At 39.8% G+C, this 27383-nt stretch overlaps 1 protein-coding gene across 1 annotated transcript; it reads left to right on the top strand.

The window, feature by feature from the left end:
- The first annotated feature begins 433 nt into the window (after positions 1-433).
- On the top strand, positions 434-19784 carry LOC128619570 (protein sel-1 homolog 3). The gene is made up of 23 exons (XM_053643825.1): positions 434-711; positions 1942-2494; positions 3209-3335; positions 3463-3584; positions 4365-4480; positions 5282-5340; positions 6303-6426; positions 7095-7227; positions 8447-8587; positions 8734-8942; positions 9239-9418; positions 11100-11222; positions 11347-11487; positions 12996-13058; positions 13389-13565; positions 13941-14068; positions 14612-14695; positions 14887-14968; positions 16143-16218; positions 16772-16866; positions 17302-17429; positions 17888-18060; positions 18149-19784. Exons 1-23 carry the CDS (start codon positions 646-648, stop codon positions 18421-18423), a joined length of 3375 nt encoding a protein of 1124 aa, XP_053499800.1. The 5' UTR covers positions 434-645; the 3' UTR covers positions 18424-19784.
- The last annotated feature ends 7599 nt before the right edge of the window (positions 19785-27383 follow it).

The following is a 27383-nucleotide window of genomic DNA, read 5'->3' as shown; positions in this document are numbered from 1 at the left end:
TCCCTGGTATACACTCCAGGTTCACCATGACCCTGAAGGATAAGCGGTATAGAAGATGGATAGATATCAAGAACTGTCTCACACAGACACACACCCAAAGTGTCCTCGCAATAACGAATGGCTGTTGTAACATGGATTACTTTGTAATGCATGCTCTTGTAGCTGTGTTTTGGTCAGTATTCAAAATACTGAGCAGCTGCTCATTTGGATAACGACTAGACACAGTATCTCATGAGCTACGAATTACATCTGAAGCTCCAAATTTAAAAACAAAACAAAACAACAACAAAAAACCCCCACTAAAGTTAGAGTCAGTGAAAGCACGGGTTGAAACTGTGGTATGGGAAAATATTTCTGGTTGAAAACGTGACTGATGAATCAGCGGTTCGATTCACTTGAGTTCGAAAGAATCGATTCAGTGAAGTGAGTCGACACGGGCATCAGTGGCAGCAGGTGCAACCTGCTCCACCTGCGTCTGTCATACATACGGAAGAGTGACAAGTCACCAGTAAACAAATGTCCTGAAGTTATTTCCTGTTGCAGTACTTTCCGGTTTATTTATTTTCTTTTTATTTATCCTACAATTCCTTCGAGTTACAACTCGAAACTGCTTCGGATCCGACCGATGAGTTACAACGTGACAAGATGAAAGTTTCTACAAGTCCAGGCTTCTTCAGCAAACTGACGGTTTGCGCTGCGGTACTGTCAGTGGTAAGAAAAAGAAAATGAACCCTTTCACCTGTATTTAATACAGCCTGCTTGTGTTTTAGCTGTTTGGACAAGTTATTCTTTCATTATCTGAAGAGAATGGCTTAGAAAGCATTTCCTGGTGCACAGGATAAAGATGAAACGCACAAAAGTTCCTGTTTTTTTTGTTGCTGCTTGAAACACTCAACGCTTGAAATAACTTTGAAACTCGTAACTAAACAGTTATTACGCAGTCAAAACAAACGACTTTCAATGTAATTCTAGTTTGAAGCATTTTAACATCGAAACTTAAAGGAAAACTCGACACTGAAACGCATTAAATGTATTAAATATGTCTCTTGAATATTTACAGTAGTGATTCTGTTGGAAATCTGTTGCCTGGTACAGTGGCAGTTAACAGGAGGAAATATTTCAACAAAGCATAACACTCATGCTTTGCTGTTATCTTCTTTTAAAAAAAACAACAAGAACAAATAAACAAGAGCGACAACCTTATTTTTTCACTCACCGTTTTTAAATAACTTTCAACGTAGTGGCGAAATCATTGGGCCAGAAAGTCCCAGGATGCAACGCAGATGTACGGCGTAGTCACACCGAGTTACGCCAAAGATTCGGCTTGGTTGGTTAGAGACATACGAGATGTTAGGAAGAACGTTGGACGCACAGATGAGAGAGCTGGACAGGCTAAAAGACTAAAGCGCCGCTGCATCGCTCAGTTTAAGTGGGCATGACGCGAGGGCATCGTCGCCGGTGGGGGAGGAAACCGGAGTACCTGGAGGAAACCCCTGAGGCATGTGGAGAGCATGGGCTGTCGTGGGAATCGAACCCTCAACCCTGAAGGTGTGAGGCAAATGCACTACATGGACATGACACAAGGGCATCGTTGCCGGTGGGGGAGGAAACCGGAGTACTTGGCAGAAACCCCTGAAACATGGGGAGATCATGGGCTGTGGTGGGAATCGAACCCACAACCCTGATTTAAAATAATAGCGCTCTGTGAAGTGATCTGTGTGACAGAAAGCTTCTAATGCTCCCTACGATACAGGACAGTTGTCCTTTTAATATCTGATTTGTTTACTAATGCAGAATGAATGAAAACAAATTAATATTAGTATACTCTGAGAAAAAAATGGGTCACATGAAGAGTAGCAGCGCTGCTCTTGTTATTAAATGTAACAATAAATGGATAATAAGCACTCGCATTGTTAATTCTGTAAATGTGTTTTATTCAAGATTCAGTGCCACTTCACCACAAGTACCACCATGTCAACTTTGCAAAGGAGCCTTTACGGTGACTTTCTTCACCTTGACTCGGCCCCTGACACCGTCACAGCCAACTCCACTGTGCAGGTGTCATACACTTGCTCCAGGGCCTGCAGAGTGGGGATCGAGATTGTGCTTTCCACAACAAAAACGGACGGACTTGTGACCTTTAGGAGATCATGGACTCATGTCAAGCAACTAAATCAAACTAGAACAAGGACGGTTCAGCTGACTTTCCCTCCTGCTGTGGTGTATAAGAGAGACTATTTCTTCAGGCGGACAGTGGAAGCTCATGACGTGACGCTGAGAGCATGGCTGGTGCATCTGGATGGAGCAGAAAGCAATAGCAGTCATGTCGGAGTCGGTCAGTACGAGCGATCCGTGGTGAGATTGTTTAAAACTCTGCAGATGGTTCCACCCTCGGAACGTCCGGCCAAATCACCGAGCGGCTGCATTGCGTGGGGGGCGGAGCTGACGTGGAATCAGACCAAGGACAGAATAGAGAAGTGCTCTCCTGAGTCAGGTGAGTTCCTTCCTACGTTAACCAATCAAATTAAGTTTCTAGACATTAAATAGCAAGTTTGAGTACAAACGAATTATTACATGGCTGTCAATTTTATAATTGGTGTGTGTGAGTGTGGGGGAAACGATTAATGCAAATTGCAGACCGGTGGGCGTGTCTTTGAGTTCTAACATTTCCGAGTAGACACCAGGTGTTTTTTAATGTTTCTCTGGATAACTGTTTAACATTACCAGTCCAGTTACTTGAAGATGTTTATATACGGGCTCTTCAGGAGACATGCTCATCTATGCCTTTCAAGACATGCCCACTCAGAGCTGCTCTCATTTCCATAAAGGGACTCAACGACATGCCCAAATTTCCATATATGGCAGGCTTTTTGGAAGAATTATATATTTGATTCTGGTGCATTTTTTAAAAATCCAAAATGGTTCACGGTTGATGTTTTTGATCCAGCTTCCATTGATTTCAATGACATCCATTATGAACTCTTAAATATGGATATACGCTCACATTCCCATCTATGGCTTTCAAGACACGCCCACTCAGGGCTGCTCTCATTTCTATATAGAGACTCGATGACACACCCGCAATTCCATAATATGATTTAAAATGGCTTATCTGGTTTCTGATATATAGACAGACCTTTTTAGAATCCAAAATGGTTTACATCAGCACTCTGTAACTAAAGCGATTAATCGTCCGATGACGTTGCAGACATAGTGAGACTCCTGACGTTCCCTTTTGCGAGCACTGGAGAGAAATATGGAATCATCCGGACGTTTCCAGACTTCGCCAACAGAGAGCTGGCGATTGCGAGGCTGCGTGCTCTAGAGAAACCCAGGTAAGGCCATCAAGTGCTCCTTGTACACAAACATTAATTTGGTAGAATGAAAATGAAGTTCACCAAGTTCTCAAGTTCCCTAAAAGTCTTCTCACCATTAATCTTACCCGTCACTGCTGTTTTGCAGACTGACCGTGTCGGTGTGGTTGTATTTGCTAAACTGGTGCGAGGAAAAGCTCTGCGGCATCATCAAGCACGTGAACGAGCACAGGAAATACGCAACTCCTCTCCTATTGCTGACTAACACAGGTGACTTCTCTGTGGCATTACCTCACTGCTAAAGCATGTGAGTGATCTGATGTCCTTCACTCAACCCAGAAGATGTTCTTTATTAATCCCACTCCCAGTCCATTCCCAAAACGAATGCTGACCAAATATTTTGGTCTGTGATATCTTCTAACAAACTTACTGTAGATGGTTCTGTTTCTCAAAATCTGAACACATTAGTCATTTCAAGAAGATGCATTAATGAACGCATTGGCTACACGGCAAATGTAGGATTGTGGTATTGTTTTTTTTGTTTTTTTTTAATTTTTGCGAAATTATCCATTTAATGTTAGTCATTAACTGAAATTTTTGTTCCTGCTAAATTCACAACTTAGGGCCATGAGTGTTTCTACCTAATTGTAAGCATAGAGCCCAGCTCGATTTCCTGATCCAGACACCTCTACAACCATGGGAACGTAAAAGAACTCAAAATCCTTTCTAATTAGCTATATTCGATGCTTTTGTACACTTTTCTGGCCGCATGCTTCAGAATCTCAAAGGTTTCAATCTGATTGTTTGCTGGCTTCCAAACTGTAAAATACATTTTCACACACAGTAACACAAGTTCACAGCGTTCCTCTTTTGTTTTTGTCAGTCAAATGAACGTTTCCTATGAAAATGCAGGTTGGTCTCGGCCATGATGATGAAAAGTGTCAGACCAGGGCGGATTTAACAAATTCTCTTTACCTCAGCTTTCTCCAGAGGCACGTCTGCTGGATGTACTGAACCCCCTCTGTGTTTGCTTGTGTGTGTCATGTGAAGGCAGCATCATGGTGCAGGTGCGTTTGACCTCTGGACTGGAACAGGCGTTCACAGCTCACACAGATCTCCCTCTCTGGACCTGGATCCGTGTGGACCTCTTCGTCCAGACCTCAGAGGTGCTCAAACTTTTTCTACAGTGATCGTAGCACTTGGTGGGAAAGGGTTGAAGGGTTTTCACTGTTAGTTTTCACTGCACTATTTTTACACACTGTTCAGATTTAAACCTTTTTTTTTTACATCACACAAGCAGACAATTTGCATATTATTTGCATATGCATTGTGACCGGTCCATGGTTTCCATGGTTCAGAAGCATCCGTCAATCCATCCGTTTTCCATACTGCTTATCCTACACAGGGTCACGGGGAGCCTGAAGCTTATCCTAGGGGACTCGGGGCACAAGGCGGGGGTGCCAACCCCATCACAGGGCACAATCGCACACGAATTCACAATTTAGAGATGCCAATCAGCCTACAGTGCATGTCTATGGACTGGGGGAGGAAACCGGAGTACCCGGAGGAATCCCTATAAGCACAGCGAGAACACTGAGCAACCCTGGAGGTGCGAGGCCACTAACATGTTGTCCTAACATCTGCTTCACAAAATCTTCCTTCGTTATGTAACACGTTTTGATACACAAAAGACGATCACAACGACTCAATGAATCACAGAATTTCTTAAAACTCGTATTTCTCATAACCAGACCCATGTGTAACGTTCACTGCTAAGGAAAACTGCAATCAGAAAACAAATACTTATCCTTATCTCAAGTGTTAGCAGTATAAACAGTGATTGTGGAGATACACTCACAAACATCCGTCCCATGCTTGGGAATTCTCTTGATCACGTGGACGTGTGCGCACACGTGGAGATATGAAGAAATATGACACCTCAGATCATGTTGAAATTTTCTCTCCAGGCGAAGCTCATAATCACGCAGGCCAACTTAGAAGATAGCCTCATGGAAGCCAGTTACAGGTAGGTAAATAAATAAATAAATAAATAAACAAAATATACTAGAGTAGATTAGCACTATTAGAATGATATCCTGGTTTGTTGTAGTGTGTTATGCTCGCGCTTTACATGCGTACAGCATAGTACGGACGATGGTTTCCATCAACGCGGCTTCCTGGTTGTGATTAGTGTTGTATAACCACTCGTTAAATTATTAACATAACTGAGACGAGAGGCTGTGAATGTTTTGAAACGTGTCTCCAGGTTGGTTGGTTTCGCACAAGTTTAATTGCTTGGAGAATCCAGATCAAGGAGCTTTAGGTAAATTATACATATGAGTTAGGCAGTGTGAACTTTGTATCGTAGTTCTGATTTAAAATGAGAGTTTGCTATTATGTACCAGGGATTGCTGTAACATATAACGTGACCTCTTATATCTTGTAAATGCGTAATATTAGGACATTAGGAAGGAAACTAAAGCTTGGAAGGAAGTAGCAAAGATCAGTGCTGCTTCTGGTGAATGGTAAAGTTAGCTAGTTTTGCAAATCTTCCAAGAAGCTAGTACGAATCTACAAAAACTACAAGGAAAAATCTATGAGCGACATGAGCAACTTGTTGCTTGCTAGTGTGAATGTTGCTGGCTTTCCACTGGAGCTCCAAGGCGAAAGTGATGTAAATGGTAATATATTTCCATATAGCTGAGCTTAAATAGATAAATATGGACTATTTCTGCTATTGTGCTACATTCCATAGATTGACAGTGATGTTTAAATGCACGCGTATGAAGATTTGAGCATGTTTTTATGGAAAGGATTTTGGCGAGATAAGCTTCATGTACTCGTTATCCACATTAGCCTTGTCAGTCCAGTGCAGAACTAAACACCAGCTATTGTCTTGGCTGATTGACTACATTGGGACATTATGAGATATTATGTGAAGCCGGCATAAAGTAGCATCTTTATGAAAATCTGTGTAACATGTTCCAGTTTTCAGGATACTGTTCTGTACAATGACACTTCAGGATTCTTTGTGATCGGTGGCAGCATCTACATGCCAGGAATTCAAGGTTATGTTGGACCAGTTAAATACTACCGCTTAGGTTCTGACACGGTGAGCATGAACCACTCTTACAGCGCTTAATCTCATCTCGTGTTAGCCGAACTTTGCTTCAAACTTAGAGTTCATTCAGTTTAGCGGCCTCACCTCCTAGTTACGTATTGTAATAGTTAGCCTAATGTTATCTAGCTTTGCTAGTAAGCCCGCCTAGTGGTTTTAATTTAAAAAATGGTTGGCCTGGCCTGCCTCTGTGGTTACATCAGTGTAAGTTAACCTTATATTAACTAGCTTTTTATTAATTAAACTATGATAACTTTTTTCTCTTCTTGCTGTTTCTTGGATTAAATTACAAGTTACTTTAACGATCTTGCCAACTAGTGTGTTAGCTAGCTTAATATTAGCTAGCCTGCAATCAACCATGGCTGCTTTATATAATAGCCTAATTTCAGTTAGCTTACAATAGGTCGGTTTTAATTTAAATTAGATAGCATATTAGCAAACTTAGACAGCTAGTAAAATGAAATAGCTGCTGTTGGAGTTAGCATTAGTTTATTTCAGTGTTTACAAAGCCAGCTAGCCTAGCTAATGTTACTTCTTTAGGACGTACCAATTATATTGCATGTGTGCACTTCTGTTTTTTTGGGGTTTTTTTGGGGTTTTTTTAAAGTACCGAGTGCCTCGGCTACATGACGCCGTTCTGTAATGTGATTTTGCTTGTGAAGGTGGTGAACCCTCTGACTCCAGAGAGAACACTTCAGGAACTGAACGAAGCCCACAGACATTGTGAGGACCTTAAACAGATCACTGAAGCCTACGTAAAAGCTCTACAAGACAGCAGAGCCAGTCTTGCCAACGGTAAATGCTTTTTATAGATGCCTACCCTCGTCGTCCATTTTATTAGGAACACCAATCCACCTGCACATTTAACCTGTCATTTGGAAGCAGTGCAATGTGTAAAATCATGCAGATACAAATCAAGAGCTTCGGTTAATGTTCACATTAAACATAAGACATCTCGGTGATTTGGCATGGTTGTTGGTGCCAGACGTGCTGGTTTGGGTATTTCGGAAACTGCAGCTCTCCTGGGGTTTTCACACATAACAGTCTCAAGAGTTTACACTCTAGAATGGTACGAAAAACAAAAAACATCCAGTTCCGCGAGCAAAAAACGCCTCGACTAGCAAGGTCAGAAGAAAACAGCCAGAACAGTTCAAGTAGACAGGAAGGCTACAGTAACTCAACTAGCCACACTTTACTAAAGGTCGACCGATAGTACATTTTACCGATATCGATAACTAAGTCGGACGGTACCTACTTGCCGATAACCGATTAATCGACCGATAGTTTTTAAAATTGATACTGAATGAAAACATAACACTCTAAGTAAAATACTGCTGAACTTTATTACAAAAATAAACAGTACTGACTATACCATGGAAATGTACTGTACGTTTTAAAAATGAAATACATATATGAATATTAATATATGTTAAAGTAAATAAAATATATACATCCAAACTGAACCAAAAAGTAACACTCCAAACAACACATTAAAATAGAGACGTCCAAAATGAATTAAAAAAACCACTTCAAATAACACAACAAAAAGTGGCAGTGATAGTTTTTATTTTGTCTCTAGAGGCACGCAAACCGGGAAAAACTATCAGTGTGGATTTTTTCAGACATCTGGTAGTTCTCGGTGCCGAGTAACCGGCAAAGCCAATCAATCAGTCGACCTCTACTCTTTACATCCGTAGTGAGCAGAAAAGCATCCCAAGAACAAGAATCAGAGGCTACAGTGGGCACACTGGATAGAAACCAGACACCATTTTTCCAATCTTCACCTGTTCTTCAACTTTCCAGCTCCTAGTTTCTTATTCAGTTATTCATCTTTAACTTAATTACCCATTAACTGCCATGACGTCATCAGAAGCTACAGCAAAACTTAAAATTTTAAAACGTCTTTAGATCTAGATTTTTAATTTCAGGATTAGCTGTTCATACTCAACGAGATGGAGAGACTGTAAATCACTGGGTGGATATTGATGGTGTCTGTACTTCTGTACTCTTTCAGATGTGTGTGTGTCATATTACGAGCTGTCGAGGAGGACGTTCGGCCAGACTAGGTGCATGCAGACGTGGTCCTGGGATCATCAGATGAAATACCGTGCTGCACTGAAGACACTGAGAAGGCATGAGGAAGAACTGATGTCAGGTATCTGTGTTATTAGTTTAGAGCACACATGCTGGTTAAGTTCAATTTACATATGTAATAATTTAGTAGTTACTATTACCATTACCACATTTTTCTGGCATTTTCTGTAATGCGTGGGTATACACTGATGCCTTGTCCTCCTCTAGGCCCATGGAGCAGCAAGAAAGCGTCACTCTTTGGACAGCGCCTCTACCAAGACGTGGTAAAGAGGTTAGCTGATGCCGGTTTGGGAGACATCGATACCTCGCTAGTAGAGCTGCTGCAGCTGTGCTCCTGTTGGGGTCATCATCAGGCGTCTCTCATGCTCGCCACTTTACACCTTTCCGGGCTCGGAGTGCCAGCGGACCAGGAGAAGGTAGCGGCACCAGATCGGACACGGAGTGTAGAACATTGGATAGATGTCCTGTGTGTATAGTTGATAAAACATCACAAGTATATGAACATTGGGGATAGATTTATTAGATAAAAGTTCAAACGTACGCTACGTACTCTTTGTGTCCAGGCCATTTGATTTTTTTTTATTCGCAGTTGCCATACGGACAAGTCGGTTCAGCAACCAGACTCATACTCTTTTGGTATAAAGTATAGCCATGCTACTTGAAGCAAATGTGCTTGTGAATATTGTGAGTCAAATGTGCTCCGTGACCACAGGGACACGTGTACAGCCTGATGGGCGGAGTACGAGATGAGCGTCTGGCTCTGTTGCATTTGGGCTACAAGCACATGCAGGGTCTGGACGGCTTCCCTAAGGACCTGGACATGGCTTACGGCTACTACGCCAACATGGGAAAGCAGACCATCATCGACCACAATAAAGTCCAGGACTCGGAGGTGAGATCTCAATTAGTGTCATCAGTATACACTTCCGAGACCCAAACTATAATCATTTCTCTTTAATAACTTGGTATTTAGGACCTGATGGCTATGGAAGTTAAATTCTTTTTAATTCCACCTTGAAATATAAGAATTTTACAAGTAAAAGAACAAATATTTTTTCCATACTTTTTCCTTTACATCAATACAAATTTCAAGGCATGTAAGTCAAATAGGTGTGATGGTGGTGCACATTAACGTTTGATCTGGAGCTCAGAGTTCCACAAGTTCTCCCTGTGTCTTCATTGGTTTCCTCTGGGTTCTCTGGTTTCCACCTACTTCCAAAAACATGTCAATATGTCCATTAGACAACTAGCACCTAAGATGGTAATGAATCCAGGATGTGTTCACGTGTCACACCCAGTGTTCCCAGGATAGACATCGAAACGTTTTCAAACTTTGTTACTCTGCAATTTCCTGTCACCATTTCCCAAAGGTCCTGAAAGACTTTTCAGTATGTAAAAACTTTCCGTTTTTCAGTATGTAAAAACTTCAGGCCATGCCTGACTTCGTTTTGACAGGGCGCCTGAAAGAATGCATGCAAACCAGCTTTCAGATGCGAACCATGGTGTGAGCCGAACAGATTTTGCTTAACCAAATGTGAAGACAGTATAATTTCAGTCAGTTTCCAGGGATTCCTACATTCGTTTTGACGTCTGTAAAGAATCTGGGATGAAACCAGAGTGCCAACTAAACGTTACCGGGTTTTTAAATGGCATTGCTTCGAGACTACTGAATACTCTTTTCTTTAGCAGGGGTGCCAAGCACATTTTACGGAATGGACCGTATAACGTTACAGTTAGTCTAATGTCAAGTCGGCCGGACCAATAACACATCAACAACTCCTGATAAATGTGTTCGTTTATCGCCGTTTATCTGAAAGTTAATTTTTTTACGCACAAACAGATTTGTACGGTCACGACCCCAATTCCAAGTAACACTTACGTTTCCAGCCTTTTGTTGCCCCCCGTCCCAACTTTTTTGAGACGTGTTGAGGTGATCAAATTCGAAATGACCTTATTTTTTCCTTGAAGTGGTACATTTCCTCAGTTTAAACATTTCATGTGATTTCTACGTTCTATTGTGAAGAACATACGGGTTTATGAGATTTGCAAATTGTCGCGTTCTGTTTTTATTGACATTTATTTACATTTTACACAGCGTCCCAACTTTTTTGGAATCAGGGTTGTAGAATTTATAAATTCATTTGGTGGGCCAGATTAGATCTGTTGTCTCAAAGCCATGGGCCGGATGTTTGACACCAGTGATCTAGAACATAAGATATAATCCAGTATATGGAGAAACAAATGTGGAAATGAGCTTGACACTAAAACATTAATATATGGCTTTTATTTTTATATATATATATTTTTTATGAGGCACCATCTAAATAAACATTAACATTAACATTAAATTTGACTTTATTCAACACTTTAGGAATACAAAACAAGATAAAGAAATTGAAAGATCAGTCTAAGATAAATCATAACACAATCTATCGTTCTGTTCCGTGTACAGTTCTTACCTCAGACCTCATTTTACGGATCTGTAACATGTATAGAATAAACTGAAATAAAAGATATTACATTTCTGAGTCGAATCATGACCACAGCTGATCTAGAGACCTGTTCATATCCAGCAAGCCCTCATTGAGCATGTGCGCTTAACCAACCCGAAGGACCTTCAGATGCAAGCGGGCGAGTCCGATGACATCATACAGTTTCTCATACACCAGGCCGAGAGAGGAGACATCGAGTCCCAGGTGCACTGTTCACACACCAACACAGTCGTTTCTTTTCACCTGCTTTTAATTCACTGCATTGCGTTGTAGAATTCTATTTACGTTGTTGTGACTCAGAGTTGTTTCTGGTGTGTTCGTGTGATAGAAAACCCTGGCGCGGATGTCATTCTACGGCAGTAATGGCATGAGGAAGGACATCAGCACAGCTCTAAGTTGGTACGCCAGGAGCGCAATGCAGATGACGGACGCTGTAGCCATGTATGACTACAGCATCCTGCTGCTGAAGGTCAGTGTGCTGTTTAAACACTCATCGTAGGGGAAGTGTACCTTTAGTAGGTGTTTTGTGTTGTTTGTATTATTATTTATAGACATGTGCAACTGTGTAAAGCAAACCCAAGTGTATTCAGTCAGCTAAGACCAGTCAGCTACTTTAGATAACAAGTAAGTTTGTACAGTAGCTAACGGGTTAACATTGTACTAGCATGTGTAAATCATCACACTCACGCATCACACTCATACATTTTTAAGCGTGCTAACCTTTCCTAACATCAGAGTACGCTGCTATGAGTTATCACTTAAAAACGGCAAAAGCTTCTTCTTCTGGCATTTTTGACTTTTTACATTTTTACATTTTGACACATTTGGTGTTTTGGTTTGTCTTTTTTACTGTTTTCATGTTTTTACTCCTCGGGGGCTATGCATTATTCCTGCTTGAGGTTGGCAGGTCTGTCATTCAATTTGTATACAAACAGTATTATAAGATAGATAGATAGACAGACAGAGAGATAGATAGACAGAGACAGACAGACAGAGAGATAGACAGACAGACAGAGAGATAGATAGACAGACAGACAGACAGACAGATAGATAAATAGATAAATAGATAGATAGACAGACACATAGATACACAGACACATAGATAGATAGATAGACAGACAGCTAGATAGATAGATAGACGAACAGACAGACAGATAGAGACAGACAGATAGACAGACAGATAGATAGACAGACAGACAGATAGGCAGATAGATAGATAGACAGACAGACAGACAGATAGATAGATAGATAGATAGATATATGTACAAATAAAATACTTTATTATATATGATATTATAATTTGAAAACTAAGGTACAGTGCCCTCCAGTAATACTGGCACCAGCAGGAACTTTAGTCACAACTCTGTTTGGTATTTTTATTGGTATCATCTGAATCATTTAGCAACAACAATCCTCTGTACATTCTTTCATCACTTCAGTAAAAGCAAGTGACAAAGTTCTACTGAGTTATGAAATAGAGATACAGGGATCTCCAATAATATTGGTACTCCTGGTAAATATGAGCAAAGAAGGCTGTGAAAAATTGTCTTTATTGTTTAACCTTTTGATCTTTTGTTTAAAAAAAAGCACAAAAATACTCTGCTCATGACTCATGGCTATCAAACAATTGCAAACACAACACAGGTTTGTCCAAAAAATAATCTTTGTGCAACAATTATGGGCACCCTTTTAGTCAATACTTTGTACTACCTCCCTTTGCAAAGATATCAGCTCTGAGTCTTCTCCTATAATGCCTGATGAGGATACATGGCAAGGGATCTGAGACCGTTCCTCCATACGAAATCTCTGAATATCCTTCAAATTGCGAGGACTCTCCCCTTCAGTTCACCCCACAGGTGTTCTATGGGTTTGAAGTCAGGGGACTGGGATGGGTAGACATGCAGTCGGTAACGTGTGTGTGCTCAGTTCATTCAGATGTAGGCAGGGTGTCATACTGTACCGGTTGCTGTTTATCAGGGAATTGGAGGGAAGAAGAACCAAACCCTGGCATTAAAACTCCTGAAGAAGGCAGCTGACATGGTAAGAAAAGGCGTGGTTACACGTGGATGCCAAATCTAACTTTTTGAATTTAGAATTATCTTATGCTTTCGTGAAGACTGATTAAATAAGTGTGTACTTTTTTTAATATTCATAACCTATAAGCCATTAGTTTCGCATCACTATCTGATCGATTAATGTTTGGAAACGTCCGGATTTACAATCCTTCCTCTCATAACTGTTTAACCTACATGTTAAATGATCTGTAATGACTGAATAATTCACAATAGTTACTCCGTAGTACGATTTGTATGCTGTATACCATGTGTGTGCGTGCATACGTGTATACATGTGTATTTGTGTATTTCTCAGGGCTACGCGGACGCTCTGAATGCTCTCGGCTGGTACCACGGCACCATGGGAAAAAACAACACAAAGGCTGCATACTACTTTGTCCTGGCTGCTCGTAACGGCAGTCGAGAAGGCATGTTTAACCTGGGTGTGTATCACCTGAACGGCGCCATCCCGGACTCATCGGGCAAGAACGAGGTAGGCGCGTGAACATTTTGGTACAACAGTGTTACAAAAAAAACAAATGCAGAGCGGTTTCTAACAACAAGGTAGTTTTTAGAAATAACACACACACACACACACACACACACACACACACACGTACACATGCATTTCAATGTTCATGTTGTTTAATTACTTAGCAAGGAATGTAAAATGCATAGGTGGGAGTGTAAAGGGAATTTGGGAGTGATTATTTTTGTTTCATGTTTACAAAGATTTAAAATCATTTTATACCAACTAAAGGCTAATCCCGCAGCTTTCACCATCAAACCAAATCCCGGCCATCTCTCTCAGCGTGTGTGTGTGTGTGTGCTCTGTCTCAGATGTAGTGATGTACATTGTGCGTTTCAGACAGCTGCGTTTCAGTGTTTCCTGAAGGCGGGTGAGCTGGGTCATGCAGACGGCGCCGTGGAGGCCGCGTCGTCTCTCTCTCAAGGACACTTACCGGGCGTGCGCAGAGATCCAGAGAAAGCCGTGACGTACGTTTACACGCTAGGTGCAGCTTCTCTGAAATGAGAACCGACTAAGGAATAAAACACTCGTGGCCATGCTGTTTACAGGAAAGAAATCAGCAAGACAATTACCACTACAGCACGTCCCAAAGTGTTTTATTCCTCTTACACCACAGCGACTTTTCAAAAGATTACACTTAAAACACCACACTGTACATTTTATCCGTTTATAGTTACATTTAATGTTGTGGAATGTCATCCTGTTGTAGTCGTTCCCTCGTGACTTATCAAAAAACTCCTGAAGACTTTCCCATGTACAGTAAAGGAGCTGTTACTATAGAAACGATAACATCCATTAGAACAAGTCAGTTCAATCTGACAGTTGAATCCTCTGAGTCAAGAATTCAAGCGCGCTCTGGTGCAAATCAGATGAACCTATGGAAAAAACAAAATGTCTTCTAGGTCAGCTGTTATAAACGGGTGCATATGTGAACCGCCCTTTTTCCTCTGATTCATTTCAAAGTTTTGCTCATATCTGACTTTTGAACCCTGTTCATTTCCATGTTCAAGTCTGCTGAAGCTGATCAGCGAGAAGAACGGCCACCTGGGCTTCACCGTCCGAGACGCTCTGAAAGCATTCCAGCACGGCTCATGGTAACACCCACGATCATTTATCTTCCTTTTCACCTCTCTTCTGCTTTTAGTCATAATCCTACAGCGTTTTTTTTTCTTCCAAACTGAATTGAAGCTTTCATCACTCTTATGACTCACCAGACCATATCACTCCATTATGTGTGTGTGTGTATGTGTGTGTACTGTATATAATGCGTGTTTTGTCTGTAAAGGGATGAGGCTTTGTTGAAATACGCGGTGCTCGCCGAAACCGGCTTTGTCGTGGCGCAGATCAACGCCGCACACCTCTGTGAGGTAACTCTGCAGTTCCACTTCAGTGTATTTTATTTTAAGCATCGGGTCCCGATGGGACTATCGTATTTCCATGCTGGGTGTGTTCCCTTATTATTAAGACAGCAATGTATAGCATTCAAAAGATCTGGCTCTGAGACTGGAAGCACATTTACGGACCCTCGAGGCCTGACATGGGTTCCGCAGTATCGCAGTTAATTGTTGCTCATCTTGGGGGAAAAAAAGCTCACTAAAACTGCTATAGCGTCACTTGCTTTGTGAAACGGAGAAACCAGATCATATGACTTGTAGGTTTGTCAGTTTCCGTAATCCTAAAGAACAAACTGTGCAGCTTTAGAAAGCTTAGTGTCAAATAACACACTGCTGCTTTCCATGCTCCAGTATGCTTTGCTTTTCATTTTTCTTTGTTAGACATTTTTGTTTGTCTTTTCTTTTCGTTATTTGATTCATTAATCCAAATTCTTATCCTCTGTCTCAGTATAAAACTAATCTCTGAACACCTAATACGAACAAACGCAAAGATGATATTTTCCTTACATGCTGAAAATGGGGCTCGCTTATTTAAAGGGATAGTCCACCCAAAAATGGAAATTCTGTCATTATTTACTCATCCTCATTTTGTTCCAAAACTGTACGACTGACTTTCTTATGTAGAACGTAAAATAAGATATTTTGAGAAACGTCTCATTGTGTGTTTGTTTTTTGTCCATACAACGGAAGTCAATGGGCGTCAAAACGGTTTGGTTATCAGCGTTCTTCAAAAATATTTTCTTTTGTGTTCCGCAGAAGAAGGAAATGCATACAGGTTTGGATCGAGACGAGGGTGAGCAAATGATGACAGAATTTTCATCTTTGGGTGAATTAGCCCTTTAATCGTCATGTAGTCATCCAGGGAAAACGTGTCTTTCTCGTGCCAACTATTGCGAATTCATCCTGGTAATTTGTCCCAAAATCTCAGCTCGCCCCAAACAGTTTAAGAAAAAAGGCTTCACCAATTTGTGAGCAAACTATCTGTACAATTTCATTAGAACATTTTACACCAATAGAACTTGGGTCCATGAACGAGCCTTATGACCACAGCCCTATATTTTGCATTTATGGCTGGAAATAACAGGAAACACTGTAGGTAAGATAATGATGATATCATTGAGCTAAACTTTATTCTTGTTCGTGGTAGGTGATGGAGCACGATTCTACCTGCCAGTGGAGGTATCATAATTACTCCACCTATAACCACGCTCCGTACGAATCAGGTACGCATCTGACGAGATCATTTGCATACACTCACCGCTAAAGAATATGGCTAGTTAGTACTTAATATCGATTTATACCACTGTGCTGTTGATTCTGATTGGTCAGAAGATTTCTAGAACAACAGTAATTCTGGCTGTTTATACATTAACGTTTCTATAGCAACAGCTCATAAGACATGTTATTATTATCAAAGAAAGTTTTGTGTAAGGAGACGTTTAACATTAGTTGCATATATTGTCTTTGTAAGTGATAAGTAATAACGGGAACCAACTGGTCATGTGGATGTTCAACAACAATAAACGCAACTATAAATGGATAAAAAGCACGAGAGGTTCTTCTTTAATAAATTGAAAATTAGGTAATTGTTTGATGAATTATTGTGGTATAGGAGGAATAAAACACTCGCAGGGTGGTAACAGTAACTCCACTCGATCACACCATCCGGTCATTGATTATTTTTCTAGAACAGCATGCACTTAAGTGTTTTATTCCATACTTAGTGCTGACTCTGCTTTCTCTCTCTCTCTCTCTCTCTCTCTCTCTCTCTCTCAGGTCTGCTGAAGATGGGAGACCACTACATTGTAGTAGGTGACATGGAAAAGGCTATAGCACTGTACAGCAGAGCAGCACTGAGAGGAAGTGCTCAGGTAGTGCACACACACACACACACACAAACTATCGCGTACAATTGGTTGAAAATTGTACTCTATTAGAAAGAACGTTCCCTCTTGAATCAGAGGAAATGTAATGAAACATTTTTTTAAAAAATGCTTTGGATGATATGATGCTAGCATGAAAATAGTCTGTGGTGGCGTGTCACATGTTCTCCCCGTGTCTACATGGGTTTCGCTTGAGTTTTTCCGGTTTCCTCACAGCTCCGTTAGACATGCCAATAGATTTTGGGTTTTCTCCCAAATGAAGCTGGCTCTGCAAATCTGGACAAACAAATATGAAAAACTTCATTTTGATGTCTGGCACTTGTGGTTCGCACGTTTGCCTCGCACCTCCGGGGCTGGGGGTTGGGTGTTGGAAAATGAATGGATGGATCTTATAGTCTGACGACGTTGTCTTTAACCTTCTAGGGCATGTACAACCTGGCAGTTTTGACTGATGAAGGGCACGACATCCCCGCACATGTACTGGAACAAATGAAGATCTCGACTGCGCCTCAGCTGGACAAGAGTGCCGCAGTGGAGAAACTGTTGCTCAGGTGGGGAGTTTATATACCGCTGTCTACTTTTGTCTACACATAAATGTGCAGGAACTGTGCGATTTCTCAGTTTTCTCCTGGAACTTTGGAGCAACCGGGAGGCTAAAAACAAACCTCTATCAACAATGAAGCTATTAGTGTTAAGCATTATATCACAAGGTCTCAGTGATGGTATGATAAGAATGATGCGACTCATCGGCTGTTAGCTTGGCAGACGCTATTATGCTTAAATACGTTTTTCAGAAATCTAGGCTTCTTGAGCACACTGAAGGCAGTAGTGGCTTATTACGAACTTTCAGAGGAACCTGAGACTTAAAATCCGTTCTCATCTGATCCAGTAAAAGCACAAGTATTGATTACAAGAGTACCTCTACGTGAGATTCTACAGTATGCGTAGTTATGCGTAGAGCGTGAGTGCATTTATGGAAAACACGTGACGTTTTGCGTCTCTTGTCTAGATGCCGGGAGCTGGAGGGTAAGGGAGAGGAAATGAGTCCATGCTCTCTGGCTCTGTTTGGACTGCGTGTGGCCAGAACGTGGTGCAGCTTCACACACAGCACCGTCTACCTCGCACTGACCCTCACCACCCTCGTCATGTTCGTGCTCGCCGTCGTAACACAAAGTGCGCTCGGTAAGCTCTTTGCTACCTTAAATTCCCTGTGTAGTTAGACATTTCATTTGAATTTGATTGAAACGCATGTGTTCGTTCGTTCCTTCAGCCCGCTACTGTGCAGCAGCTCTTCCACGCAGTATTCCTAACCAATCATCACCCGAACAAAGTGAATCACCCCGCCTCAGCCGAGTCAGAGGAAGCGACTCGGACACTGCAGCAAATCAGGAACGACCCTCGAGAGTCACTCGAGCCATGGTGATCGCTCAAACCTACGCGAGCCGACACTTCCTATCCCTGCAGGAGGCAGCTGATTTGGTCATCACGGTGACTGGAGTGTGTGTGTGTGCCTTGTGCACAATGTTTGTCTCGCATCTGCTTTAACTTTAAGCATGTAGAAGAACAATGTCAAGGAGAACATTTTTAACAAGACTGAAAAACCAACATCCATGCACAGCTCGTTAACACACAGCACATGATGTTAATTGGCTAATTGGGTAAAATAATAGAGGTTTAATTTTTTTTTAAATGAATTCAACAGTACATAAGAAACCAGGTGATCCTTTATTGTAGTGCACAAAGCTGCAGAACAGCGCCATCTTCTGACAGAAACACCGAGCTCAGTCCAACTGGGGAAGTTTGATAACATTAAACCAGTTTTTCAGTTTATTATCCATTTCATTCCAATAGACAGGGGAAAAAATGCTTGCAAAATTTACAGAAACAATATTATCAGCAGTGAACAAATATTTGATTATTATTTTATTTTTTAAACCAAACCTACCAGACAAGTGAGTGCTACAATATGCTTGCCCCCATCTTGTATTTTGCTTGGTGTGTACTCAATAGTATTACTCTAGGATGAAGTCTGAAGCTGTGCTTTTGAAAATAGAGTACAGTTCTTTTAAGCCTCACTCAATCTAACAGAAAAAAAGAAGAGAGAGAGAAAAAAAGGCCAGGACTCTAGCTGAGACTAGCGTTCAGACTAAACGCCAATAATTGATAAGTTGATTCACAGAAGGGGAAAGGACGTGGGATGTGAAAGATGTACTTCTTTCTAGTAGCACTTACTTTGGTGTTGCACCAATGTTTTTTTCCCACAGCGGATATAAAAAGTCTACACACCCCTCTAAAAAAGTTTTTTCATTCATTTTTTTTCTTCCTGTTTGTTTTACACTTGAATTTCGTTGGTTTCTGTATCACAGGAAAGTTGGGAAAAAAGTTCAGACATGATTTATCTTGGTTTCTTTTGGTCTACATAATCAAAAACTGCCATTTTAACAGGGGTGTGTAGACTTTTTATATCCACTCGAGCTGAGCTACAAATCAGCTCCTTGGTTTCATGAAGGAAAAGAAAACAAGACGGGCAGGACTGTGGACGCTTCGTGGATAAAAGCATGGTGTAGACCCCGCATCCAGAATATTTCTGCCTACAAATGATCAGCTCAGTGACATGTGTTTGAAGTGGATTTGAGGATTGCTGTATTTGCCTCTGCACAAACTTTGAGTCAAACCTCAAGGGAATGTTGTATTGTATTCAATGTATGAAGGTCAAATGTTGAAGGTCAAAAAGAGATTTTAAGAGGTTTTCTAAGTTAGCTGCCTTTTCATCACAGAATGGGAACCTTTTCAACCTACAGAGGCAAATACTTTACTATACAAACATTACTCCTTTTTTTTTTCTTTTTTTTTTCTGTTAAGAGCCAAAGCAAAATCATAAATAAACGCACAATGTTTCACCATGCTTTTCCGTCATTGCACGCTGTTTTATTCTGGTTTCTGGGTGATTTCTAATGTTCGAGGTCTAGCACATGAGATAATAAGAGTGGGCAAAGCCCCAAAGGTCTCATTATTATCTCAAGAGATTAGAAGGCACATGGCACGGGAAGTAAGCGGCTTTAAAGGTTAAGGAAGTCCTTATATGGGCAAGGAAGTCTGTATTTGTAGTTGGCTGAGGAACGTTGTGTGGTTCAAAGGTGAAGGATGGGAATTTAGGAGAAACTAAATAAACGGACAACATTTAGACACTGAAAAAGGTGTTCCATACGGGTACTGTGGAGATTAGTTCCTAAACCGGGTTCTACCTGGAACACCTGTGTGGGGGATACTTACTGAACTTCTTCCATAAAAGTGTATAGCGAAGAAATCCATCCATCCATCCATCTTCAACCGCTTACTCCTTCTTCAGGGTCGCGGGGAAACCTGGAGCCAATCCCAGGGAGCATCGGGCACAAGGCGGGGTACACCCTGGACAGGGTTAGCGAAGAAATGTTCAACACAATTCAAGAGAAACTTGTGGGGAAAAAAACAATCTGTGGGCAAACAAACAAATACAATTGTAATTTTTACCTGAACCTCTAGAGGGCAATAAAACTCCAATTTACGAGCGATTCTTCCGTTGTGACGGTTTACAACTTTCTGCAAATAATTTACAAAGTTACAGAATGATAGCGTTCTACTATTTTATGTGTATCTAGAAATAAAAACAACGAACAGAACTAGAAAGAAATGCAATGTAGAATATATAAAAATATATAAAGAATATAAGTTGGTGCAAACCAGGTACTTCTGCTACTGTAAATAACATCCCATTAGGTGCTAAAGTCCAGAGAGTGGAGATGATTTGTTCTTAAGCTTCCTGTCTTCATTGCTGCCATAGCAATAACTATGATAGCAATGCTATCAGATATGTAATTAGCCGTGGTTTCCCCTGATGTGCAGCTAATCAAATCTCATGTAATAAAAGCAATAAACATCAGTGATTCTTCAAGGCTTGTGATTTTATACGCTTTTAACAGGGTGTGTGATACCCCACATCTACTCCAGGGTTGGGCTGAATATGATAACTAAGTGTTTCTGTCCAGTAAAGATCGTTTGAAACACTTTTGATTAACAAATTCGAAAATGTTTGCATAAGATGGTACCATTTTCATGTTCACTGATTCCTCTTACTACTTAGAAACTGAAGGGGTTCACTTCCAGGGGGGTTTGTGCATCAAAGCCGTATCTAAACACTTTCTGTCTTTCTTAAGGTTTACTTAAAGTTACTGTAACCACCCTGAAGTGGATTGTTTTCCAAAAACAGCACACCCCAAAGTGTTTCATTCCTCTTATAACACAGCAATTTTGCTTAGTTTAAAAAAAAAAAAGGTGCCATTTAATGTCATAACATTAACAGGTATGTCATAACGACATAATGTCATAACATAATGTCATAACGATAACAGGTGCCAAGAACTTGGCACCTGTTATCGCTTACATTATAACAGCCACAATCCAAAACTTAAAGTTACAGTTTTTCCTCGGACTTTTAGAAAGCGCTGACACTGGAGACTCCTTCCAATAAATATACGTGTCCTCACAGAAAATTACACACATTTCTAAATCAGTGTATACTATACGCAGCATCTGTCATACAAGCCCATGGGTAAGTTGTTATGATAAGGTATTAGAATGAACGCATTAATGATTTGAATTACAGCATGCATTGCTGTAAGAGTTGCTGTTATGGAAAAGTAATCAACAACTTCTGACCAATCAGAATTGAGAATGAGTTGATGAAGTGCTTCCCCGGAAATGCAATTAAATATACACAGTTAGCAGTGTGTGTATATATATATATATATGTGTGTGTGTGTGTGTGTGTGTGTGTGTGTGTGTGTGTGTGTGTGTGTGTGTGTATGTATGTATGTATGTATGTATGTGTATATATATATATATATATATGTATATATATATATATATATGTATATATATATATATATGTATATATATATATATATATGTATATATATATATGTGTGTGTGTGTATATATGTCGATTAATTTTTATATTTCAATGAACGTACCTTTATGTCACCTTTACGTACCTTTAATGTGCTATTAAACAGGGGGCAGTGGTGGCTTGGCGGTTAAGGCTCTGGGTTACTGCTCAGAAGGTCAGGGGTTCAAGTCCCAGCACTGCCAGGCTGCCACTGTTGGGCCCTTGAGCAAGTCCCGTAACCCTCTCTGCTCCAGGGGCGCTGTATCATGGCTGACCCTGTGCTCTGACCCTAACTTACCAATAAGCTGGGATATGCGAAGAAAAGAATTTCACTGTGCTTTAATGTATATACCAATAAAGACTCATTATCATTAATGAGGTGGAACAGTACATAATGTAGAAATATGTACATTATGTCAGAGTTTTCCTCATATTTGTGTGTCATGTTTTTGTCGTCGTCTTCACTCGCTAAACACCGGTCAGTTTTGCTCTTACCTTAGATTTACTGTAACAAAGTTCAGACTTTATGTTTGTTTCAGTCGCCTTTTGGTGTGGCTTTACCGTAATAATAAGCCATTGTGCTTTTGTTGTTGTTTTGCCTGCATACAGACGCTACTGTGCTCAGTCAGTGTTGACCGATTTGTGGAAATTCGTGAGAAGGAGAACCTCAGCGCTCATGGCCAGTCTCTGACATCACTCGCAGTCCAGGAGCTGCCGTGGTTTTTTTGGGGTTTTGACAGAAAGAATGAACAGACCATCATCCAGTCTTCCTTCCCCAAGTCCCGACCGTAACTGGATCAGCGCGAATGGCTGTAATTTACGTTTGAGGTGGCATAGAAAAACACGTGTAAGTACTATTTTTGTCCGTAAGGGGTTCATTCAAGGACAATAACAGTCATTTAAGTCTTAGGTCTGCACAATAATAAAAACTTTTGCTTCATGATGTTGGTCTGCATGAGAACTTTTGCTTGACAGTGTAGCGTTGGTGTTGTGTTTGACTGAGTCAAGTCTCTTTATGTTCATGCTGATATTGCAGAATTTGCAGTTGTGCCGTTCATACAAGAGTTTGAAAAGACCACATCGCTACTGAAGTCTCAATTCTGATTAATTAGAATGTGTTGATGAACTAATTTGCTACAACTGCAGCTTTGAAAGTAGTGCTGGCTGCAAGGCAAATTACATGTTTATATTAAAGCGCTTGTTCGGGCCATTTTGGTACAAGATTCCAAATGCCATTGAAAACTTTAAATGTGGATGCTAACCATTGGAGCACTTCTTTTGGTCCACGATTGACCTTCCATTACCATAACTTGCTTTTGCGTACATAAACCTACACAGATTTGGCCCAACACCTTCTATCTTGGGGTCTCCATAAGGAGATCTGGAGGGTAGATTTCATGGCACAGATCTGGAATAGACTGGAGTAGACAGTCAAAGGAAAACCGAAATAAATTTGCCAGACAGATCTCAAGGAGAAGATCTATAACTTTATTGAATTAGACTCTGTTTAAAATTGAATTTTTCTGGTAAGTAGATCTCAATGAGCAGATCTGGAACTAAATTTTAGTGGATGGTAAATCTCAAGACACAGATCTGGAATAAATGTTGCCTGACATTTAAGCTAAAAAAAAAAAAAAACACTACTGGAGCTGATCAGAAATTTCGAAGACTCAAGCTTGAAATTTCCTGGAGGTTAGAGCTCAAGGTGCAGATTTCGTACTAATAGATAAAAAACAAAATACATTTACAAAATGTATGATAAAATTTGCTGGAGGGTTGAGCTTGAGGATCAGATTGAACACTTTATGGAAGAATCGATCTCCAGGACCAGATTTGAAATTAAGCTTGAAATGAATCTGGACCCTAAACTTTCTTGGAGAAGAGATCTCAAGCCACAGATTTGAAATGAAACTTTTACAGAGGGTAAATTTCTAGGAGCAGATCTGGAATAATCATTGCCGGATGGTAGGTCTTGTGCAGCAGATCTGGAACTAAACCAGGAAGGGATCTCTCAAGGGCAGGGCAAGATTGACACAGATCTGGATTCAAGTCCTTTTAGCTTCTGGAATTCAAATTGTCCCTGTGAAATTCACTGAGAAACAAAAGAACAGACAAGTTTGCTTTATCCAGACCATGAGTAATGTCTTTGGAGAACATTGAAACCTTAGAGGTTTAACTTGACCATAAATGGTACTGGCCTCATTCATGTTCTCCAAAGATATGTCCTCCAACCTGAAAGTCTTTCAAATATTGGGCCATATTTTCAGGTTTTTGAGTAATGACCTTTGGCCTAAAAGATGTACTGCAGTATTAATCTGCTTTCTAGTGCGTTATATATGCTTGGTTGGAATGCAGTGGTGCCCAGACTCTACCTTCCTTGATAGCTTGCATGCTAACTTGCTATTCAGTCAGAGCTGCTAAGGGTTTCATGAGATGTGGTGAAGAAAATTGAGGGTTTGCTTTTAGACTGGACACATGATCACCAACATCCCACAAAAGTATTAGCTAGCTGTCTTTGGAGAAATCTATCTGCACGGGGAAGGACAACAGAAGGTCATTCTTTGTCAGTAGGCTATTAATTGCTATGCTGCAGATTTACAAATTCACCTTCGCTGCGAATCAGGCTGTGAGTGGCGTCAACCATTCTGTAGTGTGGCAATTAGGTTGTAAATGAGCAATATGCTGGAGTTTCCATCTTGAGAAAGAAGAAGAGTTTCTTAAACGTATTTAGGTATATATGTAAGCATTGTTTTTTTTTTCTTTTTTCTTTTTTTTAAACCATTTTATTTTAGACATAAATCTGTCAAACAACCCTTACTGTTGCATAGAGATGACCTAAAAGACTTTAAGAGTGTAACTAATGTTACAAGTCGAGCACAGGTTGTTCAGTTGTTTTATAATGAGCAAGACATATCATCTGTGATATGACTTAACAGAGGATAATTGTAGGCTTGGCTTTAACTCTGGAAAATATTGATAGCTATAGTATGTACCAGTTTCCATCTAAAATGTCATGGAGGTCATCTCTCTCTCTCTCTCTCTCTCTCTCTCTCTCTCTCTCTACTGTAAAAGAAGCTATCAATTTATGACGGGTGATTAAAAAACACACTCTGACCTACACTATTGCGTTGAAGTTAATTTTAGTAGTCACTTAAATAAACTACCTCAATTTTTATTGGCCTTGAAACACATTTTATTGGATTTCAAACAACTGTTAAACTTATCTCTTGTCCTATTCTTAGTATTTAACTGAAAGGTCTTAATTGACACCTTTGATTTAGTTTAACATATACCTATCAAGGTTTTTTTTTTATATAGCTTTTGTAACTCTTAAAAAATATTATTTACAAGGTTTCTTAAAGGAAAAGTATAGCAGAGTTCTTAGCATAGAATTAGCAACTATACAACGTGTTTTCAACTAGCATCCATGCTAATGGCTAATGGAGGATATTTAGGAAACCCTAATGACTTTGTTGTGATTATAACCTAAACTTTGTTTTTGTTAAAGTAATAATCTACTTTCAATGTATAATTTCAGTAATAATGTTGTACTTTTAAAGTGAGCTCGTCAGTCTACATCACGCTAACATTATAAACAAAAATTAAACCAAAACAAATAGAGAAATGACTTTTCATCTATTCATGATCTTCAGGAAATTCGGATGATGCAACTTCCTGTAGTGGAATGTTCCAAATATTTCATAAAGTTGAATGTATTCAGTTAACATGGTTGAGTTAATAAAAAGGTCCATTTTTCATAATCTATAAGGGATGACTCATGAGATGTTAAACACATTAATGTAAAATATATATATATATACATATTGAATATTGTAAGGTGAATTGTAATTATAATGAGTTGGGAATGGCAAAATGTTGTTTTCAACTGCTGTAGATTTTGTAGGTTTTATTCATATTTGAAAACTTTAAGCAAACTTTATCTATGCTTAAGATGTCTTTTATCTTTATTTTATATGAATTAATTTATAAAATACAGCCTCCAAATGTGTCTAAATACAAAGTTATGGAGATTACACTTCACATTTACTTAACATTGACTCTTGAAGTCAATCTATATTACAGTTAGATTTAATACAGGAAGCTATTAAAAAGTCTCAATGTGTTTGTATCACAGAACTCATTTACTGTGCATAAAATCAAAACAAAAAGGTATTACTTAAGTTAAAAAGTAAAAATGTTTTACTTAAATTAATTACATGTATGTTTACTTAAATTAATGACATGTAATTCAATTTAAAGTGTGCCACGCAAGCCTAGTTTTAACACAAAGACCTGCCAATCACTTTACCAATAAGACTTAGAAATATGTCAAATTTTTGAATATTTGCTGAACGAACTTATCTAAAATTAACGCCGCAGATTTATCGACAGTATCTCGGAGCTAGACAAATACCCCTTGGAGTTGTTGTTGACACAATATGAGAACTCGGGAGCTCAAATCTTAAGTCCTCGGTTTCTTGAACCTGCTTATTTTCCAGGAAATGCAGTATGCACTCGCTGCCCATTGTACATGCTCAGAAATACACATACACGGTATGAAATGAACTCACACTGCACAAATCCTGTGCTTAAAAATGTTTAAATCTGTACAAAATGTACAAATGATATCTTATTATATAACTGCAGTTAGCAAGATTATTATCTTCTAATGCTGCCCTGGTGCCTACAGTGTCATTGCCCTTTTCATAGACATTCACTTGGCATTGAAGACCGTGTTCTTCTTCAGAGCAAAGTTCTTCTATGGAAAAAGCTTTCACCATCAGATATCCACTGATAGGCTTCGTAATAAAACTGGCCAGCACTAATGTTCCAAGTCAATACTATACAATTCATTGCCTCATGATTAAATAGATGATACAACGATAAGACAATGCAGTGTATTGATGCAATAGTTTGCCCTTTTGAGAATTTTTTTTGTCTTTTGAAAAAGTCACTTCTTATATCCTACTACTACAGTATATTGAAGATTCCAAGCCAGTTTTGAGCACGCGCTAAGCTAACTTAACATAACCTAACATAAAAGCTAGCATTTAAAATGTTCTTGTACCACAGTGCTGTTGAATTGTGAAGGTAATCGGAAGCTGGTCAGAACGTTTCTATTTATTTTCTATAACAGTGGATGTGATCTGACAGTAGTTCTCTCTGCAAGGCAAATCACAGGTATATACGAACGCACTCGTTCTAATGTATAACCGTTACTATAGTATAGACTCATTAACACGGACTTGTATGGTGGACGCTCCACCTAATCTATAACTAATAATAATTTTTGCCGTTTTTTGTTCTTGCTAGCAAGCAAAGTTGTTAAGTTGCTCTTGATCAAAGTTGATCTTGTAGCTAACACACAGGGACAAAATATAGCAGCAGTTTAGAATTTGTGGTCCAGTAATTGTTTAGAAACCAGAAACTGTTTAATTGTTTCATTGATTGATGCTTATTGATTTAGTGCATACTACTACTGCTATGATTTTCGAATAGTCTTAGTATTAGTTATCATCCACCATAGCGCCAACATTTGTTGCTGTTTGTCACGAATCAAGGATGGGTTCGGAAGCAATCG

The sequence above is a fragment of the Ictalurus furcatus genome, chromosome 15, assembly GCF_023375685.1.
Source record: "Ictalurus furcatus strain D&B chromosome 15, Billie_1.0, whole genome shotgun sequence".
Classification (NCBI taxonomy): Eukaryota; Metazoa; Chordata; class Actinopteri; order Siluriformes; family Ictaluridae; genus Ictalurus; species Ictalurus furcatus.
Note: the sequence above shows the minus strand (reverse complement) of the source record. Positions and strands in the feature narration are given on the sequence as shown.

Excerpts from the sequence above, each read along its gene's own strand:
- LOC128619570 (XM_053643825.1), top strand. The coding sequence starts at position 646 with ATGAAAGTTTCTACAAGTCCAGGCTTCTTCAGCAAACTGACGGTTTGC. Across the intron at positions 8,943-9,238 it reads TGCCAGCGGACCAGGAGAAG|GGACACGTGTACAGCCTGAT; the intron begins GTAGCGGCACCA and ends CCGTGACCACAG. Across the intron at positions 16,219-16,771 it reads CCACGCTCCGTACGAATCAG|GTCTGCTGAAGATGGGAGAC; the intron begins GTACGCATCTGA and ends TCTCTCTCTCAG.